Below are 21,096 nucleotides of genomic sequence, written 5' to 3' on the forward strand. Positions count from 1 at the left end.
ATTTTTTTTTTTTTTTAATAAACATTGCTTGCTATTATTTTTGACTTCATGTATCATCTTTCTGCCCAAACTGGCATTAGTTCTTTAGCAAGTATGTGCAGACGAAAGTAATTGACATTTGTCTGCAGATACTCCTTGAACGTGTTTAATATATACACAATACTAGTTGATTAAAGCTCAGACCCCATTATAGTACAACCAACGCTGTATATTTTTATACCACAATATATGTGGAAAATGTTTTTGTTTCCACGTGTTCAAAACGTGCCTTATTCCTGAGGTAACCAATGACTCCAACTCCCAGAAGCCACCTCGCCCAAGTCCTGAATCAATAAACTTGGGACGTTGTTTTTTTTAGTAAAGTTTAAAAGTTTTAAAACAATGAAGACAAATTATTTGTAAATAGTAATGTAAATGTAAGTAATAAACAATGAAGACAATTAGTAAACGTATTTCTGAATGTAAATGTCAGTAGCGAGACTGAGCAGGACTTAATGTCACGTGACCCACTTTAAACGCTGGTTTATCTACCGAAATTAGTATTTTGTGGCTGCTCCTCTCTTCTAAAAGTCCACGTAATGGATACAAGTTTAACCAGGAGGTGACTTTTCGCTTCAGTGACATATTTTGGAGGTAGCGTTTGAAACCGTTCACGTTAGCACATTTAGCTCCGTTTCCGCAATCAAAACTCAACCGCAGCAGACAGCGAGCCGAGCAGACACTTCCTCCGTGAGTCCAAATTCTGAAATGTGGTTACCAGCGCTGCTTTGAGACAGAACTACAACACCCTTTTGGCCCCAAATACCGAAGGAAAGGAAAGCTCGCGGCAGCCATTGTAAAGACATTCAACCTCAGGTGTGGTACTTTATCCTGCTGCGGAAGTTTTTGCTTTTACACGGAAGCCAATTAGTTTACGGATTACTGACGAGCGCGGACACAACTGAGCTGTGCAATATATGTGCTATCTGCTAACTACTGCTAAGATAGTATTGACATCTATGGAAGTTATTTGTCCAAAAAAAAAAAGTTTTGTTTTTTGTTTTGTTTTTGTACGTGCTGTTTCTCTGTAAAATCTGACACGCTGGCTCAGTAGAACCACTTCTCTAAAGCTATTAAGTTATATTTTTGTGTGTATCTAGTAAGGAATATTTGTCTATTTGTACTAAAGAGATTTAGAAATTGCTACTTCTGTATTTCACTTAACGATAAGAAACTAAGATTTGTGCCCATGTTTCATTAATTGACTCTTTGCTGCCATAATGTCAGAGATGACAGCAAGCACCCCCAACTACTTGTGGTCCTTACAGGATGTCCTGGGTCAAGGGGCAACTGCCTGCGTCTACAAAGCTCGAAATAAGGTTACCTCTTAGTTTGTTTTCAATCACCACACGTCTCTGCTGGTCATATTTCCTCGACACCAAGTCAAAATACTGACCTCGCCCATTTGTTGTTGCTGTTGTGTGTAATTGTGTATAATGTTTGTTTAGAGGACAGGTGAGTTGGTGGCAGTCAAGGTGTTCAACTTGGCGAGCTACAACCGCACTCACGAGGTCCAGATGAGGGAGTTTGACATGCTGAGGAAGCTCAACCACAAAAACATTGTCAAGCTTTTTACAGTGGAGGAGGTAATTAGGCTACGTTTCATGCAGGGAAACACGCAATTGACAGTATACACCTACTCCTCCTGTGTATACTGGACATTTATCTAGTCACTCTGTTAGATTAAAATGTGAATGTTACTGAATGTGCCAAACCTATTCTTTGTCTTTTGCAGCTGCCATCTAAACAGAAAGTTCTAGTCATGGAATTTTGCTCAGGGGGAAGTTTGCTCAACCTGCTTGAAGAGCCAGAAAATGCTTTTGGCCTGGCCGAGACAGAGTTTCTCACTGTATTGCAATGTGTTGGTAGGTGGGAGTTTAATAAATGTTGTAAAATTGTTAAATGTACAGTGGAACCTCCAACACAGTCGTTTCCACTATTTGTCCCAGTGGGGAAAAAATTAAATCAAATGAATACTTCCCAGGGTCAAAGTGTCGTGGTCATAATGTTAATCGCCTCCAGTTAATGCTTTTGATGCTCACTAAGACCCATGTCTCACTGGCCTGGAGACAAGTTGGTGACCTGACGGCGACTAGAGTCTCTGTGATGTCACCTTGGCCCAGTTGTTCAAAAAGTGTAATTGGGATCAAAATTTTCCAGATTTTGAAATCCATCTATCCAGCTATTGTCTGTACCGCTCTATCCTCACAAGGGTCGCGGGTGTGCTGGAGCCTATACCAGCTATCTTCGGCCGAGAGGCCGGGTACACCCCGAACTGGTCGCCAGACAATCGCAGGGCACATATAAACAAACAACCATTTGCGCACACATTCACACCTACGGGGAATTTAGAGTCTTCAATCAATCTACCACGCATATTTTTGGGATGTGGGAGGAAACCGGAGTGCCCGGAGAAAACCCACGCAGGCACGGGGAGAACATGCAAACTCCACACAGGCGGGGCCAGGATTTGAACCCCGGTCCTCAGAACTGTGAGGCAGATGTGCTAACCAGTCGGTTCACCGTGCTGCCACGATTTTGAAATCCCTTTTTTGTTTTTAAATGTATTTATTAATTAATTTATTTTTTAAATGTAATGCGTTTTACTTTTATTGCAGTTGATTCAAGAAAAATTGGATTGGATCAGTCTGATCCAGATACAAACTTTTAAAAAAACCAAATCTGGATAATGAGTGATCTTAAGTAGACTGCATATCACACTGAAGGCTACTAGGTGTGTAAAATAAAACTAAACAAAAAAATAGTAGAATAGCTAGCATGGTGTCACTCAATGTGTATTTATTTGAAGAAACAAAAAGCACAGAAAATACAAATACAGTACCCCATTTTTAATATCCTTTACCAGCCCAAGTGCTTTGAATTCCAACAAAAAATTGTCAGGGAGCACGCACGCACCATACACTCACAAACACAAATAATATGCATTTATATATATATATATATATATATATATATATATATATATGAATGACTGGCTAGGGCGTCTGCCTCACAATTCTGAGGACGGGGGTTCAATCCCCGGCACCGCCTGTTTGGAGTTTGCATGTTCTCCCCGTGCCTCCGTGGGTTTTCTCCAGGCACTCCGGTTTCCTCCCACATCCCAAAAACATGCATGGTAGCTTAATTGAAGGCTCCCGCGATCCTTGTGAGGATAAGCAGCTCGGATAATGGAGAGAGAGAGAGAGAGAGAGAGATATATATATATATATATATATATATATATATACACACACACACACACACACACACACACACACACACACACACACATACATATACATATACACACAGTATTTCAGCGACTTCCGGGTGAATCGGTTGTCACGTTGTCTGGAGATGTCTCCCAGACATCCTCCGAGTGGTGCCAGACTACAACTTTGGTCTCCCGGAGTCACCGCGACTGATCAGTTTCGGCAGTCTTGGCGACGTCTCAGCCAGTGAGATAGGGGTCTTAGCCGAAATCTTGTGATGACAGTCTGACATCCACGTTGGTTATTTTATTTGGAGGTTCCACGCTATGACTGTCTTGGCAGTGTCAGTCACAATAGAGAATTACTGTCTTTTGCAAAACTTATCTCATTCGATTTTTTTCGAACTAAGCTAACAGGCACCAGGTAGCCCCCCAGGACCACTTGAGTCGCCCATGGCTCTCATCTTAAACTAGTTGAACAGTGATATGGGTCTTTTTTTTAATTTTTTATTTTTTGCTGTTCCCGCCCAAAAAAAATTGCCACTTACAAGCGAGCTGCACCTGCCTTTTATTTGTTCCTATTTTTTTTTTAAAAAACACATTCCGATTGCTGTAAATTTGGAAATGACTACCTATATATAAAAAAAAAAACCAAGTTTGTAGCGCATGACCAACCCAAAACACTGGTGGAGACAAGCAAGCAGGCAGAATGATGACAAGATTATTTACCCCAAAACTGTTTGAGCAATATGTTATTTTAGAAGTGTGTATCAAACTAGTAGCCCTTCTCATTAATCGGTACCCAAGAACTAGCTCTGTTTCAAGGTTTGTCACCCCTGATTCCTAAGCTGTCTATTAAGTACAATTAAGGTAAATATACTCCCACCTTCCGTTCAATTTTAGTGCAGGGAATGAACCATCTACGAGAGAACGGCGTGGTGCACAGGGACATTAAACCGGGCAACATAATGCGGCAGACGGGCGAGGACAGTAGGTCTGTCTATAAGCTGACTGACTTTGGAGCGGCAAGAGAATTGGAGGATGACGAAAAGTTTATGTCCATCTACGGAACTGAAGAATATCTGGTAAGAAATCACGATAAAAAAAACATTTGTATGATATAAGCGTGTAGGCGATACCGGCACTTAGACATTTAAACCATGCCCGAGCCCAGTAGGTTTTGCCAGTGGAAGTGGTCATGCAAATCCATGTGTGGAATGTTTATGTGTCATACTATTACTTTATTTCGCTCATTCCTTGCCAGCTATTCACGATAACTGATCTTACAACATTGTCCTTTAAAAATAGAAAAAAATGCACTGCGAGTGTGCATGCGCATGTGGCGAAAGACTAACAACTTCCACTAACAACCCAGGCTAAACTTAGCTCTTTCAGACTAACAAAGCTTAAATCTCAGTCGAGATGTATCACTTCAACATGCAGTGTTCCTGTTCTTAGTCACAGTTTGTGAATTAGCAGGTATTTTTTATTTTTATTTTTTAATGTAAGGCTTGGCACTCTGATGTTGCAACCAGGATAATCTTTTAGTGACGTAAAAGATGTACGCCCTCCAGTGGATAATTTTAAAGTACCGGCTTCAGTGGTGTAATACTTTATGACTAAACATTAAAATTTGAAAAAGAGGGCGCACAAATACTGAGCTGACAATTTCTGGTTGACACCATTTTGAGTAAAATATGTGATGTTTATTTAGGAGCATAAAAACTTGTCAACCTGGACAAAAAACACTAATCCTAGGTCAACCTTTCTGACCACTTGTGAAGTTAAAGTTTTAGATGATTCTGAAGATATTTATTTTTCAAGAAAATGTCCACTTTTGACGTGACTAAGGTTCCACTGTAGATTTTTATGTGTGTTTGTGTATAGCACCCAGACATGTATGAGCGTGTGGTGCTTCGTAACCATCACCAGAAGTCCTATGGAGTGAGTGTGGACCTGTGGAGCGTCGGGGTGACATTTTACCACACTGCCACTGGGTCTCTCCCCTTCATGCCATTCAGAGGGCCCCGCAGGGACAAGCAAACCATGTAAGTCTTGAACTTGGCTTTTAGATTGCACAGTAAATTCCTGATGTTATTAACTTCTGTTTGTTGTGCAGGTACAAAATCACCACAGATAAACCAATGGGGGCCATTTCTGGATTACAGCGGGTCGATAACGGACCAATAGAGTGGAGCTCATACCTGCCGGACAGCTGCCAACTGTCACAGTATGTCCTAAAAGAGCGAGTATATGTGTGTATGTGTTGTAGTTGTCCCGATCCATTCACGTGATCAGTAATCAGTAAATGTAGTTTTTAGATGATCGGTATTGGGTGAAAAAGATTGGCGACGACAGTACGACAAAGACTTGTAATGTCTGTAAATTGAGCGTGGAACTGAGATTTCTGTTGTTTATTTCTATACTAAACTAGTTGCACAGTACCCTGAAATGTGATTTTATTTCTGACCGAATGAAGCTACCTCCTTGGGAGTGGTCTGGGTTTTACTTCAACAATGTTGCACTGTTTGAAATTGATTAATTTACCATTTGAGAACGTTATTTTTTTACTGCATTTTCTGAATACTGTACAGAATTTTGGGCATTTAGATTTTTTTTTTTTTTTTTTTTAAGACTATATATATATATATATATATATATATATTTTGCATTATTATTCTGTGCTGCACCACTAATCTGCTATAAAAAGATGTTGCTTACTTTGTTCGAACCACTGCTGCACTACACTTACACGAGAGCAATTTAAAAAGGTAACAGTGGCACTCATATTTTATATATCGCTGTCGAGCGGAATCCCCCACCTCCAAAAGGACAACTTTTCAGGAAATATAAAAAAAAAAACAAAAAAAAAACGCCATCTTACTTGAGTTACCAAACACCGATTTGTTCAAGTTCGCATTATACCTTATATTGCTAACATATACTGTAGCACAATGACATCAACGGCACCGGGCGCCATCTGTCCTCATCAAAAGCGTTGCTCACACCAAGCTACTATATATTGTTACACACTCACATCAAGCACAAGAGCACCCCAAAATTATGTTCAATCGCTAATTTAATATGCTAAAAAGTCGCTCATTTATTAGGTTGTCATTGATTAAAATTGTACGAACATGGCGTCATGCTGGCTGGTGTATGCTGTGTTGACAGCCGTGGCCATCAAAGTCCTTCTCGGCCATAAAAAAATATTTTGTCACAAAAGCAAGCACCTGTGTTACGTCAGGTTGTAGGGCCATGAATGATTCAATAATTAAAACGATGAGCTGACTAATATAGGCGGAAATGAATCTGCATGTGGGCTGACCAAAAAAGTGGGTGAAAAACAAATATGTCATCAGAAGACGAGCTTCAAATAACCTTTGAGGATATTTGGGGGGAATTTTCTCTGCGGACAAGTCCAGAACTCTGGAATGAGTGCCAATGTCCACAGCATTAGCCAGGTAATTTAAAACAGAACACTTGATTATTGGAACTTCAATTTTCTTTTAAACAATATATATGATGTGTAAATAGTTGGAAGATGCTCAGAGTAATACATTGTGGTTGCCATGCATTTTATGCTCACCCATGTCACTTTTGACTGTCTCCTAGGGGTCTCAAGATGCATCTAGTTCCAGTACTTGCTGGTATTCTTGAGGTGGATCAGGAGAGGTGTTGGAGCTTTGACCAGTTCTTCACAGCCACAACAGACATCCTGCAGCGGCAGCCTGTGCACCTATTTGCTCTCCAGCAGGCCATGGCGCACTGTGTCTACATACATCATTACAACACGTGAGCCTGTACATTTTGGAATGTTTGTTTTCTAACACAAAGCAGTTAAATGATTGCTTCAGCAGACATTTTGTATTGTATAGCCATAACTGTACTTTGTTTTGTCCATCTACCCAGGATGTCTGTCTTCTTTGAGGAGGTGGCGATGCACACTGGAATTGATGTCCAGCACCAACAGCTACTCTACTTGGGACATGAACTCCCACTCGAGGGCAGCATGAAGGTGGTCAATCTCCCTCACACGACAACTGCAAGGCCTCTCATCCTGCTGAGTCACGGGCCAGAAGCAAGCAGCAGCCTACCCTTCAGAGAACGTATGATGCACTTTGACTTTATTTTACAGTAAATCATGTATAGTGTCTTTATTTTACAGTACATCATGTATAGTGTCATATATTGTCTGCTGCATACAGCAAATTGAGATAAAGTATATGGTACAAATCACAATACTGTATAATTGCATTGGACATCAGCACTTATCATAAATGAGTCGCTTTTGTGTGTACAGTGGGTACGGAAAGTTTTCAGACCCCCTTAAAATGTTCACTCTTTGTTATATTGCAGCCATTTGTTAAAATCATTTAAGTTAATTGTTTATCATTAATGTACACACAGCACCCCATATTGACAGAAAAAAAACGGAATTGTTTACATTTTTGCAGATTTATTAAAAAAGAAAAACTGTAATATCACACAGCCATAAGTATTCAGACCCTTTGCTGTGACACACATATTTAACTCAGGTGTTGTTCATTTCTTCTGATCATCCTTAAAATGGTTCTACACCTTCATTGGAGTCCAGCTGTGTTTGATTATACTGATTGGACTTGATTAGGAAAGCCACACCCCTGTCTATATAAGACCTTACAGCTCACAGTGCATGTCAGAGCAAATGAGAACCATGAGGTCAAAGGAACTGCCTGAAGAGCTCAGAGACAGAATTGTGTCAAGGCACAGATCTGGCCAAGGTCCCAAAAAAAATTCTGCTGCACTTAAGGTACCTTAAGGTTTGAAAAAAAAAATACGAATGGAGCCAAGTACAGGGATATCCTGGACGAAAACCTTCTCCGGAAGTGCTCAGAACCTCAGACCAGGCCGAAGGTTCACCTTCAAAAAAGACAATGACCCTAAGCACACAGCTAAAATACCAAAGGGGTGGCTTCAGAACAACTCCGTGACTCTTTTTGAATGGCCCAGCCAGAGCCCTGACTTAAACTCAATTGAGCATCTTTGGAAGGACCTGAAAATGGCTGCCCACCATCGTTCACCATCCAACCTGACAGAACTGTGGAGGATCTGATAGAAGGAATGGCAGATGATTCCCAAATCCAGGTGTGAACAACTTGTTGCATCATTCCCAAAAAGGCTCGTGGCTGTATTAGCTCAAAAGGGTGCTTCTACTAAATACTGAGCAAAGGGTCTGAATACTTATGGCTGTGTGATATTGCAGTTTTTCTTTTTTAATAAATCTGCAAAATTTTGAACAATTCTTTTTTTTTTTTTTTTTTTTTTTTTTTTTTTTTTCTCTTTCAATATGGGGTGCTGTGTGTACATTTAATGTGGAAAAAAAATAACTTGAATGATTTTTGCAAATGGCTGCAATATCAAGAAGAGTGAAAATTTTAAGGGGGTTTGAATACTTTCCATACCCACTGTATATCTCATCTGTAGCAGAGACTCCCATCATCCCACCCAAGTTTGATGTAATGGCAGACTACAACTTTACCAAGGTAGCACGGCTGTGATTTATTGCATCTTGCCACATTAAAAAAAAGCCTCATCATGTCATCATTACCTTTCCCTTTTTAATGTCATTGCAGTTAATAGTGGGAGTGGTCCACCAGTATCTGAGAATAGTACAGTTGCTGCACTCACACAGAGAGCTGCTACTGGAAGGATATTACAGTTACATGTGAGAAGCACTCTTGCGTTCTTATTTTCACTTCACAATGGAACAGCCCACCAAAATCAAAATGGCTGTCCTTTTTTTAATTTTATTTTTATTGATCTTTTTGGCATCATTCATCCATCCACAGTGTTCTACACTAACTTTTGCACTAGTTGAACTGGTGGAAAAAGTTGGTTCATGATTTGTTCGCACCATTTTGAGGAGGTACAGCATGACCACGGCATTCCATAGTTTCGATTGATTGTGACTCAAGAGATATGATATTCCCAAAATGTTACTGTGAACAAGAGGTTTGTCTGCAACAAGCAGTAGCAGACAAAACGGGTGAATTACATTAAAAAATAAAAATAAAAGCTTGTACTTTTGGTTGATCATCTGCTCAATTCAGAAGGCCCAGTTTTTATAGTGAGAGCTCCTAACCCTCTTTCCCTGAGAAAACCACTTAATTTTGAGCATTACTATAAGCAAAATATTGACATACATTTGAATATGATTGCATAAGTGTACCACAACCATATAAAAGTTGTTTATGATTATTCATGCTATTTTGCAAATTATTTACAAAACAATTTGCAAAACAAACCTATTTACGGATTTAAAATCAAAGTCCCAAACAGAAGATGGATTAATCATTACTACTGTAATTATTGCACTTTGTTTTAATGACAGGTTTCGCACTGCTCGTTCGACACCTCGCCAATGGCTAATTGAAACAGGATGTGGCAAAGCGTATATAGCCCATGGTCATCATGCTGGCGAATAAAAGTTTCCTGCTTCAAAACTCAAAAGCCTTTCCTGATAAAAGTTAAAGTGAGTGCGCTCATTCTGCCGTGTGTGAACGGTGTTAGTGGTTTTGTTCCCTCCGCCACCCACAGTAAAATGCTTCAATCCAGCCACTGCTGGCTAAGCAGTCAGGTTCATGGGCTTTCCCAGCTGCGAGTATCGGCGCATCAGGGAAGAAAAAGCCCCAATGCCGCTTGGCGCCGATAGAATATTAATGTTTACCTTTAACTAAGAATTTTGAATTTGCGAAAATTTTATAGGCTGTAAAGTCCTTAAGATCCTTCTTGAGGATTATTAAATAAATTAATCAATTGAACACTTTTTCTGTAATTGAGAAGAACATTAATCAACATTCAACATAGTTTATCATTTCAACTGATTTTATACTCACGTCTTCGTGATAAAGTGTCACTCGTTGCTCTCCAGTTGTCTGAGTTGTTTATTTGTTGGCTGTGTTTAGTAAATAACACTGAGGATAAGAATCGTCCTATGCTAAATTCCAATTACAATATTTGTTTAAAATATTTTTTTTAAAAACAACCTCACAATTAAAAGTATTTTCCCATATTCTCCAGCCCTACTGATTGATGATTGGTTGATGAGTAGGTAGTTTTAATTGGGCCCACACCCTAAAAGCTTCCCAGTGACAAGAACTAAAGGTTTAGCCACACAAATACGTGACGTTGTGGCTAACTACACACAAGTGTGTCTTGGAGATATTTACACTGTTTAGCCACATTGGTGGCGAAAAGGTTTTATTACCCAGAGCTAACCCTGTTATACAATCCTCTTTAAAGGAGTCTGGGCTTTTTAACTGCATTTAAAGTATCTTCGTATGTCTCTGCTATAAACTGAGTATAGATAGATGTATCTATCTATCTATCTATCTAGATAGATAGATTTGTTAGCTTTGCTATCTTCATAACATCCATCCATTTTCTGTACAACTTATCCTCACTAGGGTCCCAAGTGTGCTGGAGCCTATCCCAGCTATCTTCGGGAAAGTGGCGGGGTACACACTGAACTGGTCGCCAGCCTAAAACCTTTGCACATGGCTCCGTGGTTGTAATAATGAGGGAAATGAAAACAACAGACAAATTAAGCAGGCAATGTTTGCAATTAGCGCCTTATCATATTGCAGCGGGTTTCTTTTAACTCAAATGAAATTCATAACAATGATTGACACGACGGAGTTACAGTGCTGTCTCGCTCGCTCGCGCTCTCTCTCTCTCTCTCTCTCTCTCTTTTTCTCTCTCTGTGTCTGTCTTGCTCTTGTGCAGGAAGAGGAGATTGCAGTGGAAAAAAAGGTGACTTTCAACCATTAAAACATGCACTCACGCGTGAAATTTTTAATCGCACATGCTGAAAATATGGTTGCATATGCAACCAATTTGGTTGCTGTCTCGAGCCCCGTGTCCATGAATCAGGATGTCCATCCATCCATCTTCTGAGCCGCTTCTCCTCACTAGGGCCACGGGCTGAATCAGGATGTTAAATTACCAAAGGACTGACAAACAGAAAATACAGATACAGGCTACAAATTTTTGCCAAAGTATTAATTTTGCCACCTCTTGCACAAGGTCAGCTGGGAGCAGCTCCAGCCCTAACCCTAATGAGGAACAGCTGTTCATAAAATAGATGGATGGATCAATATTCTTGTAAAGGCAGAATTTTTTTTATATGGCTCTTCTTGCTGGTGTACCTAATGTTATGTGTTGTTGTGGTTCTATATACATTTTATCGTCATATAATGACCAGGGCCTTTAGTTACTCAACTGCAAACAGAACCAGATGTCTATTTGGGTTAAGGTGTTTACTCGGGAGGAGGCCTTTAAAAATATGACAATATACATTGTAATTAATATACTCTAGTCGAAAAGCTTTCTTTCAAATTCCTACCAACTAACTCCTTTCTTATCCCTCTAGTGAATCACACACTCTTGTCAGATGACATCAGGTTATTATTCCCCCCAAAATCCCTAATTCTTGTCAGGTTAATGTTGAAATGTCTAGCAGTTTTTGTATGTCTCTAAACTACACCTAAACATCAACTTTACTGATGCTGGGTCTTCAGGCAGGGATTATTCAGACATGGTGTCTTTTAATTTACATATATAAAGTGTGATTATAAAGGATCTCATCTTCTAGCCTGATTTCAAGTGATTACAATGGCATTTTTTCACTACTGTTTTCCAGGATGAGGGTGCGCAGGGAGTGTGGGGAAGCTATGCACAGTATTGCGCAGATAAGCATTAGACTCAAGTCCTGCCTGGGCGTACAACACAGGATATTCACTCTGTGAGTCTGCTTTCACACATACTTCAAAATAAGGGAATTTAAAAAATGCTCCTGTCTTAACTTTATCTTCCCATGTCTTTCACATTACAAAGAGGTCACCATGCTTCAGAAAACCTGGGTGCAGTTGATAAGAATGACAGGTTGCAGCAGGTAAGTGATACCAGGAGGCTTAACCTTGCATTACCTTCGTTGAACTGGAAACACAAAACAGGTACATTGTGGGTATCCTTTAATTGGATCACTGGGAAAACTGTCAAATTAAAGAAGTGGAAATATGTTTTAAGTTCTCACCTATTTTGGTTTGGCTGAAAGGGATACATTACTAAACGCAACAAAAATGTGGGCCTTCCTTCTTTTGGTGCTTTTGTTAGTGATAGTGTCGACCATATGTGTTGATGTTTTTTGTGACACGTCCGAGATATCACAATGTGTGGCTGCTGCTGTCGTCCATGCAGGTCAATGAGCACCTGCCTGGGTACGCCGCAGGCATTCAGGAATTTCAGAACCGCCTGGATCACTTGCAGATAGAGCAGGCCAGGCTAGCAGAGACCCTGAATAATGACAGAAGGTACATAGCAGGAAGACCCCAGTTCATGGTGTTCTGTTTTTTTATTTTTGGCCTCTTGTCTCCTCCAGCTGTCAAAAAATGCAGATGCTCCTTCAAAAGATTGTGGCGATTCATCAACTTTACCGGAAAGACAGACTCTCAGGCAGTATGTGTCTCTCTAACTTCACATTCATGGTCCTGTTGCCCTCCCTAACTTCTTGTGTTCTCCACAGAATTGTTGTATAATGATGAACAAATCCACAAGTTTGAGAAGTATGTGTCACACTTACCTGCTTGACTGCTCTCCCAGCCTGAGAATGTTATCACATAATCTGTTTATCCTTCATCTTTGTTAGAATCCACCTGTCCTCGCACATCAAGCGTGTGAAGTCTCTTATTAGAGAAAACTGTGCACTAAGATACAAGGATCTCTTGGACACCACTAGGACATGGAGCAGGTCAGAGCATGTTTGAACAGCAGCATGTTAACTCTTTACTTTGGCCCACATTTACCGTACCTCAGACAGAACTTTTTAAATTAATACACATTTACGGAAGCCACAAAACCAATGAAATATGGCCTCACTTTATCCACAGAATTTTACTGGAGATGCAGAACCATCTACAAGACTTCAGTTCCTTCTCCACAGGCTTGTTGGCTGACCTTGAGATAACGGAGCAACACCAAAACAAAGTGAGCTGGAGACAGTGGCTGTAAATGAAAATGTATTCATTATGCCTGAATGAACTATGTTTTCATGACTGTTTCGGCTGCTAGATCCACCGTGAGTGTTTGTATGAAAGGGTATTAGGGCCACACTGAAAAGATACAAATTTGAAGAATAGATATTTGTTAGTTGTACTATTTAGAGAAAACATATATTGACAGTGAATGTCAAACTTCCCTTGAAAACCTAAATGAAGCAATCAGTTTTTCTCTGGATAGCTGCAGTTTATTAATTAAATAAGTGTTAAAAACGGGTGCTTAAATGGTTTAATTGTTGAGGAAAAACGACAACAAATGAAACTACTCCAATCTGTGTAGTTTATTTCTCCCTCTCCCACTTTCCTTAAGTGTTACTTCAATCTTGTAATGCTATTCCTTTATCCATCCATCCATTTTCTGAGCCGCTTCTCCTCACGAGGGTCGCGGGCGTGCTGGAGCCTATCCCAGCTGTCATCGGGCAGGAGGCGGGGTACACCCTGAACTGGTTGCCATCCAGTCGCAGGGCACATAGAAACAAACAACCATTCGCTATTATTGTTATAACTTTTTTTTACTTTTGTTTGAATGCAAATAGGGTTGGGAACAATAAACGGATGCGATTGGATATCCATTCGTAAAGGCGAGAGACACGACTGTATCTGTAGCAGACTATCGATACAAAATCTGCCAGGAATCCGTAGATACATCGGTTTTAGGGCTGTGAACCGGATGTCGCGAGGCTAGGAATCAGTTGCTTGAAGGTTTATGGTTTTCACTTCGTAAAACAAGCGCAAGAGGTCTCGAGCTGTGCTCCGCACGTAACGTTATGCTTACAACCAAACACAGCAGTGGTGGATACTAGCGACACTACTAGTTAACTACATTTCTCCTTAGTGTCACTATTTCAACATCAAATAGCTTTTCATTAGTTAAGCGACTTTCGTGGTGACGGTGATAGCATAGTAGCTTTCCCCCAAGAGTTGTAAACATTGAATGCAACTTCACATTACGTACCTTATCTCAAGTCTGCCGTCGACACCGGGCCTGGTGGCGAAATGTGTGCCGCAGATTGTAAACATGCAGACAATATCGCAAAGGTAGGTACATCTCGGCAATTTCCTTGGGCTGTAACTCAGCAAACTAATGCTTCTTCTTGAGTCCTCGCGGTCCATTTATACGTCCGTGTTGGTACTGTGTGACCCTAAAAAGAAACTACCGAGAGGACACACAGCCAGGTGCAACTCAAAGCTGACACAACAATCGCAAAAGTCAGTCAGCACTCAACAAGCAGAGAGAGAGAGAGAAAGATATATATATATATATATATATATATATATATATATATATATATAAAAAGCAGTGTGTGTGTGCAGTAGCGGTGTGCTAGACCGCCCATGGTTCTTTAAATATTGTTTCTGCAGAGTTTGAGAAGAGAAAATCTTTCACATTAATTGTTGTATTGGTGTGGTCTATTTAAATAATTGATTTGATTTTTATTTTTTTTTAAAGTATATGTATGTGTATTTTTTTACAGTGCCATAAATCTTAGGATTAAAGTGGTCTTTTACATGTTTGAAAATAGGGTTAGACAAATGTCATTTTATAGAATTGGGTTAAGTCAAGGTTCTTTATGATTAGGACATTTGCAAATCTTCACTATCAATTTTTTTCAAAACCAAATCGTATCGAATCGTTCCGCCTGTAAAGAAATCGTTTTTGAATCCAATTGCTACCTGTGTATCTAGATATGTATCGAATCGGCCTTATGCCAGAGATTCCCAACCCTAAATCTAACATGTCATCTGTCCACCTCAGATTCTGGACAGAATCTTGGTCACACTACAGCCAAGCAGAGGACAGCAGCAGCAGGAAATACCACTCAGGGACAAGGAACAAATGGTCTCCAGGTTTGTGTGTGCGTGTCTGCATATGCACATGAAAAAAAAACAGACAGTTGGCATGTTATGTCTTTCTTTGTTCTAGGATGTACCACCTAAAGGAAGAAATGGAAATTCTGGTCCGGGAACTGCAGTGTAACAACACCATTATTGAGAGGTCTGTAGAATGGCTTAAGTGTTGTTCATAGTTATGGCACAACACTAAATTAACAGATTCATTTTGTGATTCTGTATGTCCTTATTGTTCAGCAGTCTAGAAGCAGTGAACTCTGCAGTAGCCGTGAGGCCGAGCTTGGCCCGGCCCGCCACACTGTAACAGGCGCCTCGTTTTAATTGCCTGGTGAACACTTGGTGGACGACTGCTGTGATGCTATCAAAGACTGCCTGCTACAAGAGGAAGCTGAAAACAGCAGATTGTGACGCAATTAAGAGATAAGATTCACAGTTGGGGACAAAACACCACAGAGGGATTTTTGTGGTTTTCCAGCAAGCACTTCAATGCGCACCTCATTAATACATTTATCCATTCATTTTCTATACCGCTTATCCCATTCAAGGTCACGGGGAAGTGGAATTCTATTCCAGCTGGCATCCGTCGAAAGGCACACTGCTATTCCTTCACAGAACGTAATACATTTTCGTAGACTTTGCACCGATTTTATCGGCCTGATCGGTATCGGCCGATAATTAGCATTTTATGCTGATCGTCTTTGTCATAATTCACCGATCTGGTCAATGACGTCATTGATCGGCTCCGCAAAAGACATTTACTCCGTGTCGCCATCGTGCACAGTATATTTGCATCCAAAAGCTAGTTTATTTTTAGCCTTGTCGCATGTCTTTTGACGTAGTACTGTAAATATCAGACGGCCAATAAAGTTAAAAAATAAATAAATTAAAAAATGTCGGCGGTGTGGGACATACAACACGTCTGAGACAGACAACACGTAATATGTGGATCAGACTACTAGACAAATTTGGTCTTTCACGATTGCACTATGTTAGACAACTGCAATAAAATCTTGTATTCAGATACCAGCGCATCCCGTTTTTTACGATCTTTGGCTTTATCTTGTCAAATGCGACAGGATACGCTCGTTACCGAGGGACCGTCAACAAGAGTGGATCGCGCCGACTGTATTGTAAGGACAAAATGGGGGAAAATGTGTGTGGACATTCGTTTAAGCCTTGCTTGAGGTATGTTCACGTACTTTTAATACGATACGGCTCGCAAGCAGGCAACAAAACGTTACAACAAGCAGGCAACAAGCTACTACTCGCACTAACGGTTGTACGTAAACATGCCACCGTTCTGTCGAATCATGCTCTAAAGTTTCTGTGTGGCTGAAGTAATTCAATTACAGTAAGTTAGCACCCATTATTTCTGTCATGTTGAAATGTTGGTTTGACCTGACTGATTAGAATACACGATCTGACTACAGCAGTGATTTCCAACCTTTATGTAGCCAACGAACATATTTTACAATTGAAAAAATTTCACGGCACACCCACAAACAAAAATGTGACAAAAAGTGGATACATTAATTACTGTATGTACATCCTGCCATCTAATAAAAGACCATTCATTTGTTCTGTCTGTCACTATGCCTCACTGGCATAAATAGATGAACAAAGATACATTATTTATTGTAAATATATTTTTTTGAGCAATTAAGTACACAAGTATAGACAGTAAATGAACAGGTCATTTAAATAGACACATTGCTCCATCTTGTAATCGGCTCGGTGATCGATTATCATTTTTTTTTTAAGCTTGGTGATCATCCCCAAAAATCCTGATCGTGTAAAAGCTACATTTTAGTGTTGTTAAATTTCTAACAGACTGTCATGTAGGGGTGTGCAGTATAAACGGTATACTTGGTAGACGGTGTAAAAGTGGCCAACGCTTTAGATTTCAACTCTACCAATCGTGATAACGCTTGTTGATGGCGTCATAATATCTGCTTCAGTATAAACATGGCTGCGCATTTTGTGCAGCACCAGCTAACTACAGGCTGCGGCTATAGAAGAAGAAAAATGATAAGGGGGGGAAAAAGCCGCTGAGGGACTGGCACTGTACGCTTGTGTAACCTTCGACTCTGTTGCAGCAAATAAGCAACACTTCTGACAAGTATTGTTATCACTATTGGAGGACGAGGATTAATTTTCAGAAAACGGGGAAGCCATGCTAACTGCTTAGCTAAACATCAGAATAAGTGCTTAAATGGTACAGTAGGCTTTCACCGGAATCTTGAATCTGGCTTAGACCGCGTTACAGCGGAGACTAACTGTCATGGAGTGGTGTTGGCACGACTCTTTATAACTTCCCATGCAGTCACAAACACAAGTTAGGTCTGTCGCTAGTCACACACTTCCTGCTTAGGTCCACGCTATGTCAGATGACCTACAACAGCCTTAGATGGACAAAGCATATCTCACAACAGTAAGCACCTATGAACAGGAAAATACGAGGTAATTTATTGTCTTGAGAGGAAAATAATAACAGCTGCACAGCAAGCGCACAAGTCTGAAAATCCATCATGTATGTTACCGCATACGTCAGCCAGGGGGAACCTATAAGGTCTAAAGTATTCCTATATATTGTACGAAGTACTAGTAAAAAGGCTAAAGTCTTCCTTTTCACTCTTTTTTTTATTTTTTTGGGGGGGTTGTTTAATCAACCCCCATCATCCCCCATTTCCCTCTCCATCACAGTTTGGTTCTTTTAAAGTACTTTTCTAGTCTGTCCCTGTGTTGTTGTTTTCCCCCATTTAGTGAATAATGCTTTGTGTTTTGAAATCATCTGCACAAGACAACCACACTATTAGAGTACTGACTCAAAAGGGGGAATTCCAATTTGCTGTTTGTTTTTTATTTCAGGCATTAATGCACACTTTCAGATACTTCAATTATACATCAAATAGTCTACCTTATTTTAATATTTGTTACATGTTTAGGTTTTATTCTGTTTTATTGTTGGTAATAAACTTGTCTAATATAATAAGAAAAATGAAAGTAATGTCCCTCGAGTTTCCAGGAACGATGCTTCTGTGAAGATGACTCACTGTATTCTGAAATGTTAAATCTTTGGGGGGAGGGGGTGTTCACGTGCCTTTGTGTTATGCAGCTCGGAAAACAAAATGTCACACGTTTCACACTTAGTCTGCACTTATTTAAATGTCCTTGCTATTGGACACATTTGTTTGTGAGTTCAATTCACTATATATGGGGAAAATGATGGGATACCAACCATATGTAGGCTATATACAAGGAAAACTGCAGTACCTCTTCTAACAGTTTGATTTGCTTCACATACTTATTTCTGTACTGTAAAAAAATTGATTGAGTTAAAATGCAAAAAAATAAAAAAATATTTTCCAGCGAATTTGTGACTAGTGGAGTGTGAATAGCTGAGGGACTACTGTGTAACCATTATTTCTTGACTTATTTACTGAGGTTGTGTGTTACTGACAGAGGTGACAAAAGTACTCACACTAAAGATTGGTGAAAGTAGATCCACTGATTGAACTGCTGTAGTTATGTAAAAGAACTCTGAAATGTGGGCTACTTAAGTAAAAAAGTATATATATATATATATATATATTTACTGTTATTTAAACTACACTTTATAACTTGGCACAATGGACAAACAGCTTATTTGTCCAAAACATATTTTCCCTCTTATTAATACTAAGAAGAAAAAAATATTGTTACATGGTGCATGTTGTTGTTTAACAGCTAATTAAAACGTCACTGGTTACCAAACAGTTCCTTGATCTATAAAGAGGTATCAGAACAAAGAGAAACCGCCATTTTGTCGCCACTGTATTTTTTTCTAAACAGTACTGATAAACTTCAGTGTTTTCTGTTCCACTTTGAGTTGAAGATCCAGCGCGTTCACGTCGCTTTGAAGGGAGCGCGCCCGTAGGTTTGGAAGTCTCATGCTGGTGACGTCACGGCGACGCGCTGGTGTCAGGCGCGAGTGGTGTTGACATTCAAGGCACGGAGGGAGCACAACGCTCGCAGCAGACACGTTCGAGCAGCACACTGAGTGGAGAGCGCGATGGCTTCTGTGAGTGTGGTGGGCCAACACCCGGCCCAGCACAGGCTCGACTCGGAACCCTTGCTCCGGGTCTTTAAACCGGCCGCCGCCGGCAGGAAGAAAATCACCCTGCCGAGGAAGTCTTCCTGGGAGAAAATTATGTTGAGAAGATGCGGTTCCGTCACCGCTCCGAACCATGTCGGGACGTGCCATTTGGCTGCAGGGCCAGCGGATGAAGCGTCCTCGTCTGCCCCGGCGTCGCCACGTAGCCCGGACCCGGCCAGGCAGCAGGGGGGCGGCGAACGCTCCGACTGGTGCTGCCCGGGCAGGAGAGACGCTCACACTGTGTTCGCGGTCGCTGACGGCAACGCGGAGGCTGCGCTCCCGAGTTCCCCCGTCCATGTCACGAACAGCACGTCGCTCGCTGATGCCGCCGCCCGCCACCGGCAGCGGCTTCTGCACAGCGGAAGGGACTTTTACAACAAAGACGTCGGACACCAGAGCTCGGTGTGCGCCCGTGTGGAGAACGGGGGTCTCCCTCTGGAGCGTGTGACGCAAGGCAGGACCGGAGTGGTGAGGCTGGCCCGCACCGAGCCTCCCCGCAGAGAGGCCTGGGCCATCTTCCCGCGGGGGTCGGAACCCCGGCTGGCGGCTGACAAGGGTGCGGGACACCGCTTCGAAGCCAAGGCGCTTACGCAGGACTGGTGTGACGCTTGCAGCCGCCAGATCACCGCGCAGGCCCTCGAGTGTCAAAGTGAGTACAAGTACAAATGTTCTCCCGGGATATGTGCGTCAATAAGTGAGAAGCATGCGGCTGTCAACGAGTGCAAAGTTTTGCCTCACTAGTAAGATGTCATTGTCCTGCTAGTATGTCAAACTTGACCTATTAGTGAGGACAAAGAGCTTTCTCGTACATTGACCTGAAAATGGAGATCAAGGATATCGACTAAATGTTCAAACGGCTTTTCGTATAGTAGTTAGGGGGGGTGCAGCCACTCTACTAGAGCTCGCATTTATTATACTAGTGTGTTGATTTGTACTGCTACTCAGGACAAAGAGTGCACTAGTACACAGACCTTATGCGGGATATCAAGGATGTCGATTAAATACTCAAAACAGCTTTCCATATGGTAGACCAAAAGTGGCACTAGTAGTGGAAAAACGGTTTCTATTAGGACACAGTGGCTGTGCTTGCGTGCCCAGTTTGTTCTACTAGTGCACTGAATTGTCTTACTGTTTTAGGACAAGGAGCATCGTAGTACATGGTCAAACCACTTTCCATATTCTAGTTATGGAAAAACGAGACAGTCACTGGACTAGTGCGCCCGTTGTTCTACTCGTTGACTGAATTGTTTTACCAGGTAACAGAGTATACTAGCACATGAACCTCAATATGGATATTAAGGATAACTAATAAATGCTCCAATTGCTTTTCATATACTAGTCGGCCAAAGGTGGCACTAATGCTTAGCACATCTACCTCTCAGTTCTGAGGTTCTGGGTTTGAAGCTTGGCTTGTTTCTGTGTGGAGTTTTTTTTTGGGCTTCATCACACATTCCAAAAACATTAATTTTATGTTAATGGGAGACTAAATCGTCCATCGGTGTTAATGGTTATTTGTCTGTCTGTGTCACCATTGCTTCAAGGGGTACAGCAAATTGATGACTGGATGCATGACTGTGTGTGTTGCAACACATTGCACCCTATTCACGATCTGACAACTCAGAGACCTCAATTCATGCATTTGAAATTTTCTCAAATGTTGTACCGGTAATTGATATTCAATGTGTGTGTATTCCAGTATGTGCAGGGATAGCCTCCAATTTCATCAAGGGAATACAAGTAGTCAGTTGTTGTTTTGGTGGCTG

General features: G+C 41.0%; 2 protein-coding genes across 9 annotated transcripts in view; both read left to right on the top strand.

Annotated features, from left to right (window-relative positions):
• The first annotated feature begins 504 nt into the window (after window positions 1-504).
• ikbke (inhibitor of nuclear factor kappa B kinase subunit epsilon) lies at window positions 505-18,562 on the top strand. Of its 8 annotated transcripts, none has more exons than XM_061688043.1 (22): window positions 505-855; window positions 1,267-1,358; window positions 1,488-1,625; window positions 1,775-1,904; window positions 4,154-4,335; window positions 5,138-5,298; window positions 5,370-5,480; window positions 6,866-7,045; window positions 7,163-7,359; window positions 8,717-8,775; window positions 8,866-8,957; window positions 11,018-11,044; window positions 11,934-12,035; window positions 12,128-12,185; window positions 12,491-12,603; window positions 12,672-12,748; window positions 12,816-12,855; window positions 12,939-13,040; window positions 13,180-13,276; window positions 15,104-15,201; window positions 15,272-15,343; window positions 15,436-18,562. In XM_061688043.1, the coding sequence occupies exons 2-22, from the start codon at window positions 1,269-1,271 to the stop codon at window positions 15,500-15,502; spliced, it is 2,193 nt and encodes a 730-aa protein (XP_061544027.1). In that variant the 5' UTR covers window positions 505-855; window positions 1,267-1,268; the 3' UTR covers window positions 15,503-18,562. The 8 variants fall into 8 exon arrangements, with proteins under 8 accessions (XP_061544027.1, XP_061544029.1, XP_061544030.1 ...); XM_061688045.1 differs by having other exon boundaries at window positions 15,439-18,562; XM_061688046.1 differs by having other exon boundaries at window positions 15,104-15,195.
• Window positions 18,563-19,046: 484 nt separating this feature from the next.
• The window catches only part of rassf5 (Ras association domain family member 5), a 37,746-nt gene continuing 35,696 nt past the window's right edge, over window positions 19,047-21,096 (top strand). The window contains exon 1 of the mRNA XM_061688146.1: window positions 19,047-19,982. Coding sequence (XP_061544130.1) covers window positions 19,250-19,982 — 733 coding nt within the window. The 5' untranslated portion in view covers window positions 19,047-19,249. The remainder of the gene's footprint in view (window positions 19,983-21,096) is intronic.

This window comes from Phycodurus eques, chromosome 10 (genome assembly GCF_024500275.1).
Source record: "Phycodurus eques isolate BA_2022a chromosome 10, UOR_Pequ_1.1, whole genome shotgun sequence".
Classification (NCBI taxonomy): Eukaryota; Metazoa; Chordata; class Actinopteri; order Syngnathiformes; family Syngnathidae; genus Phycodurus; species Phycodurus eques.

Coding starts and splice junctions, on each gene's coding strand:
- ikbke (XM_061688043.1), top strand. CDS start 1,269: ATGACAGCAAGCACCCCCAACTACTTGTGGTCCTTACAGGATGTCCTG. Junction 7,046..7,162: donor TACATACATCATTACAACAC/GTGAGCCTGTAC, acceptor CCATCTACCCAG/GATGTCTGTCTTCTTTGAGG. Junction 8,776..8,865: donor CAGACTACAACTTTACCAAG/GTAGCACGGCTG, acceptor ATGTCATTGCAG/TTAATAGTGGGAGTGGTCCA.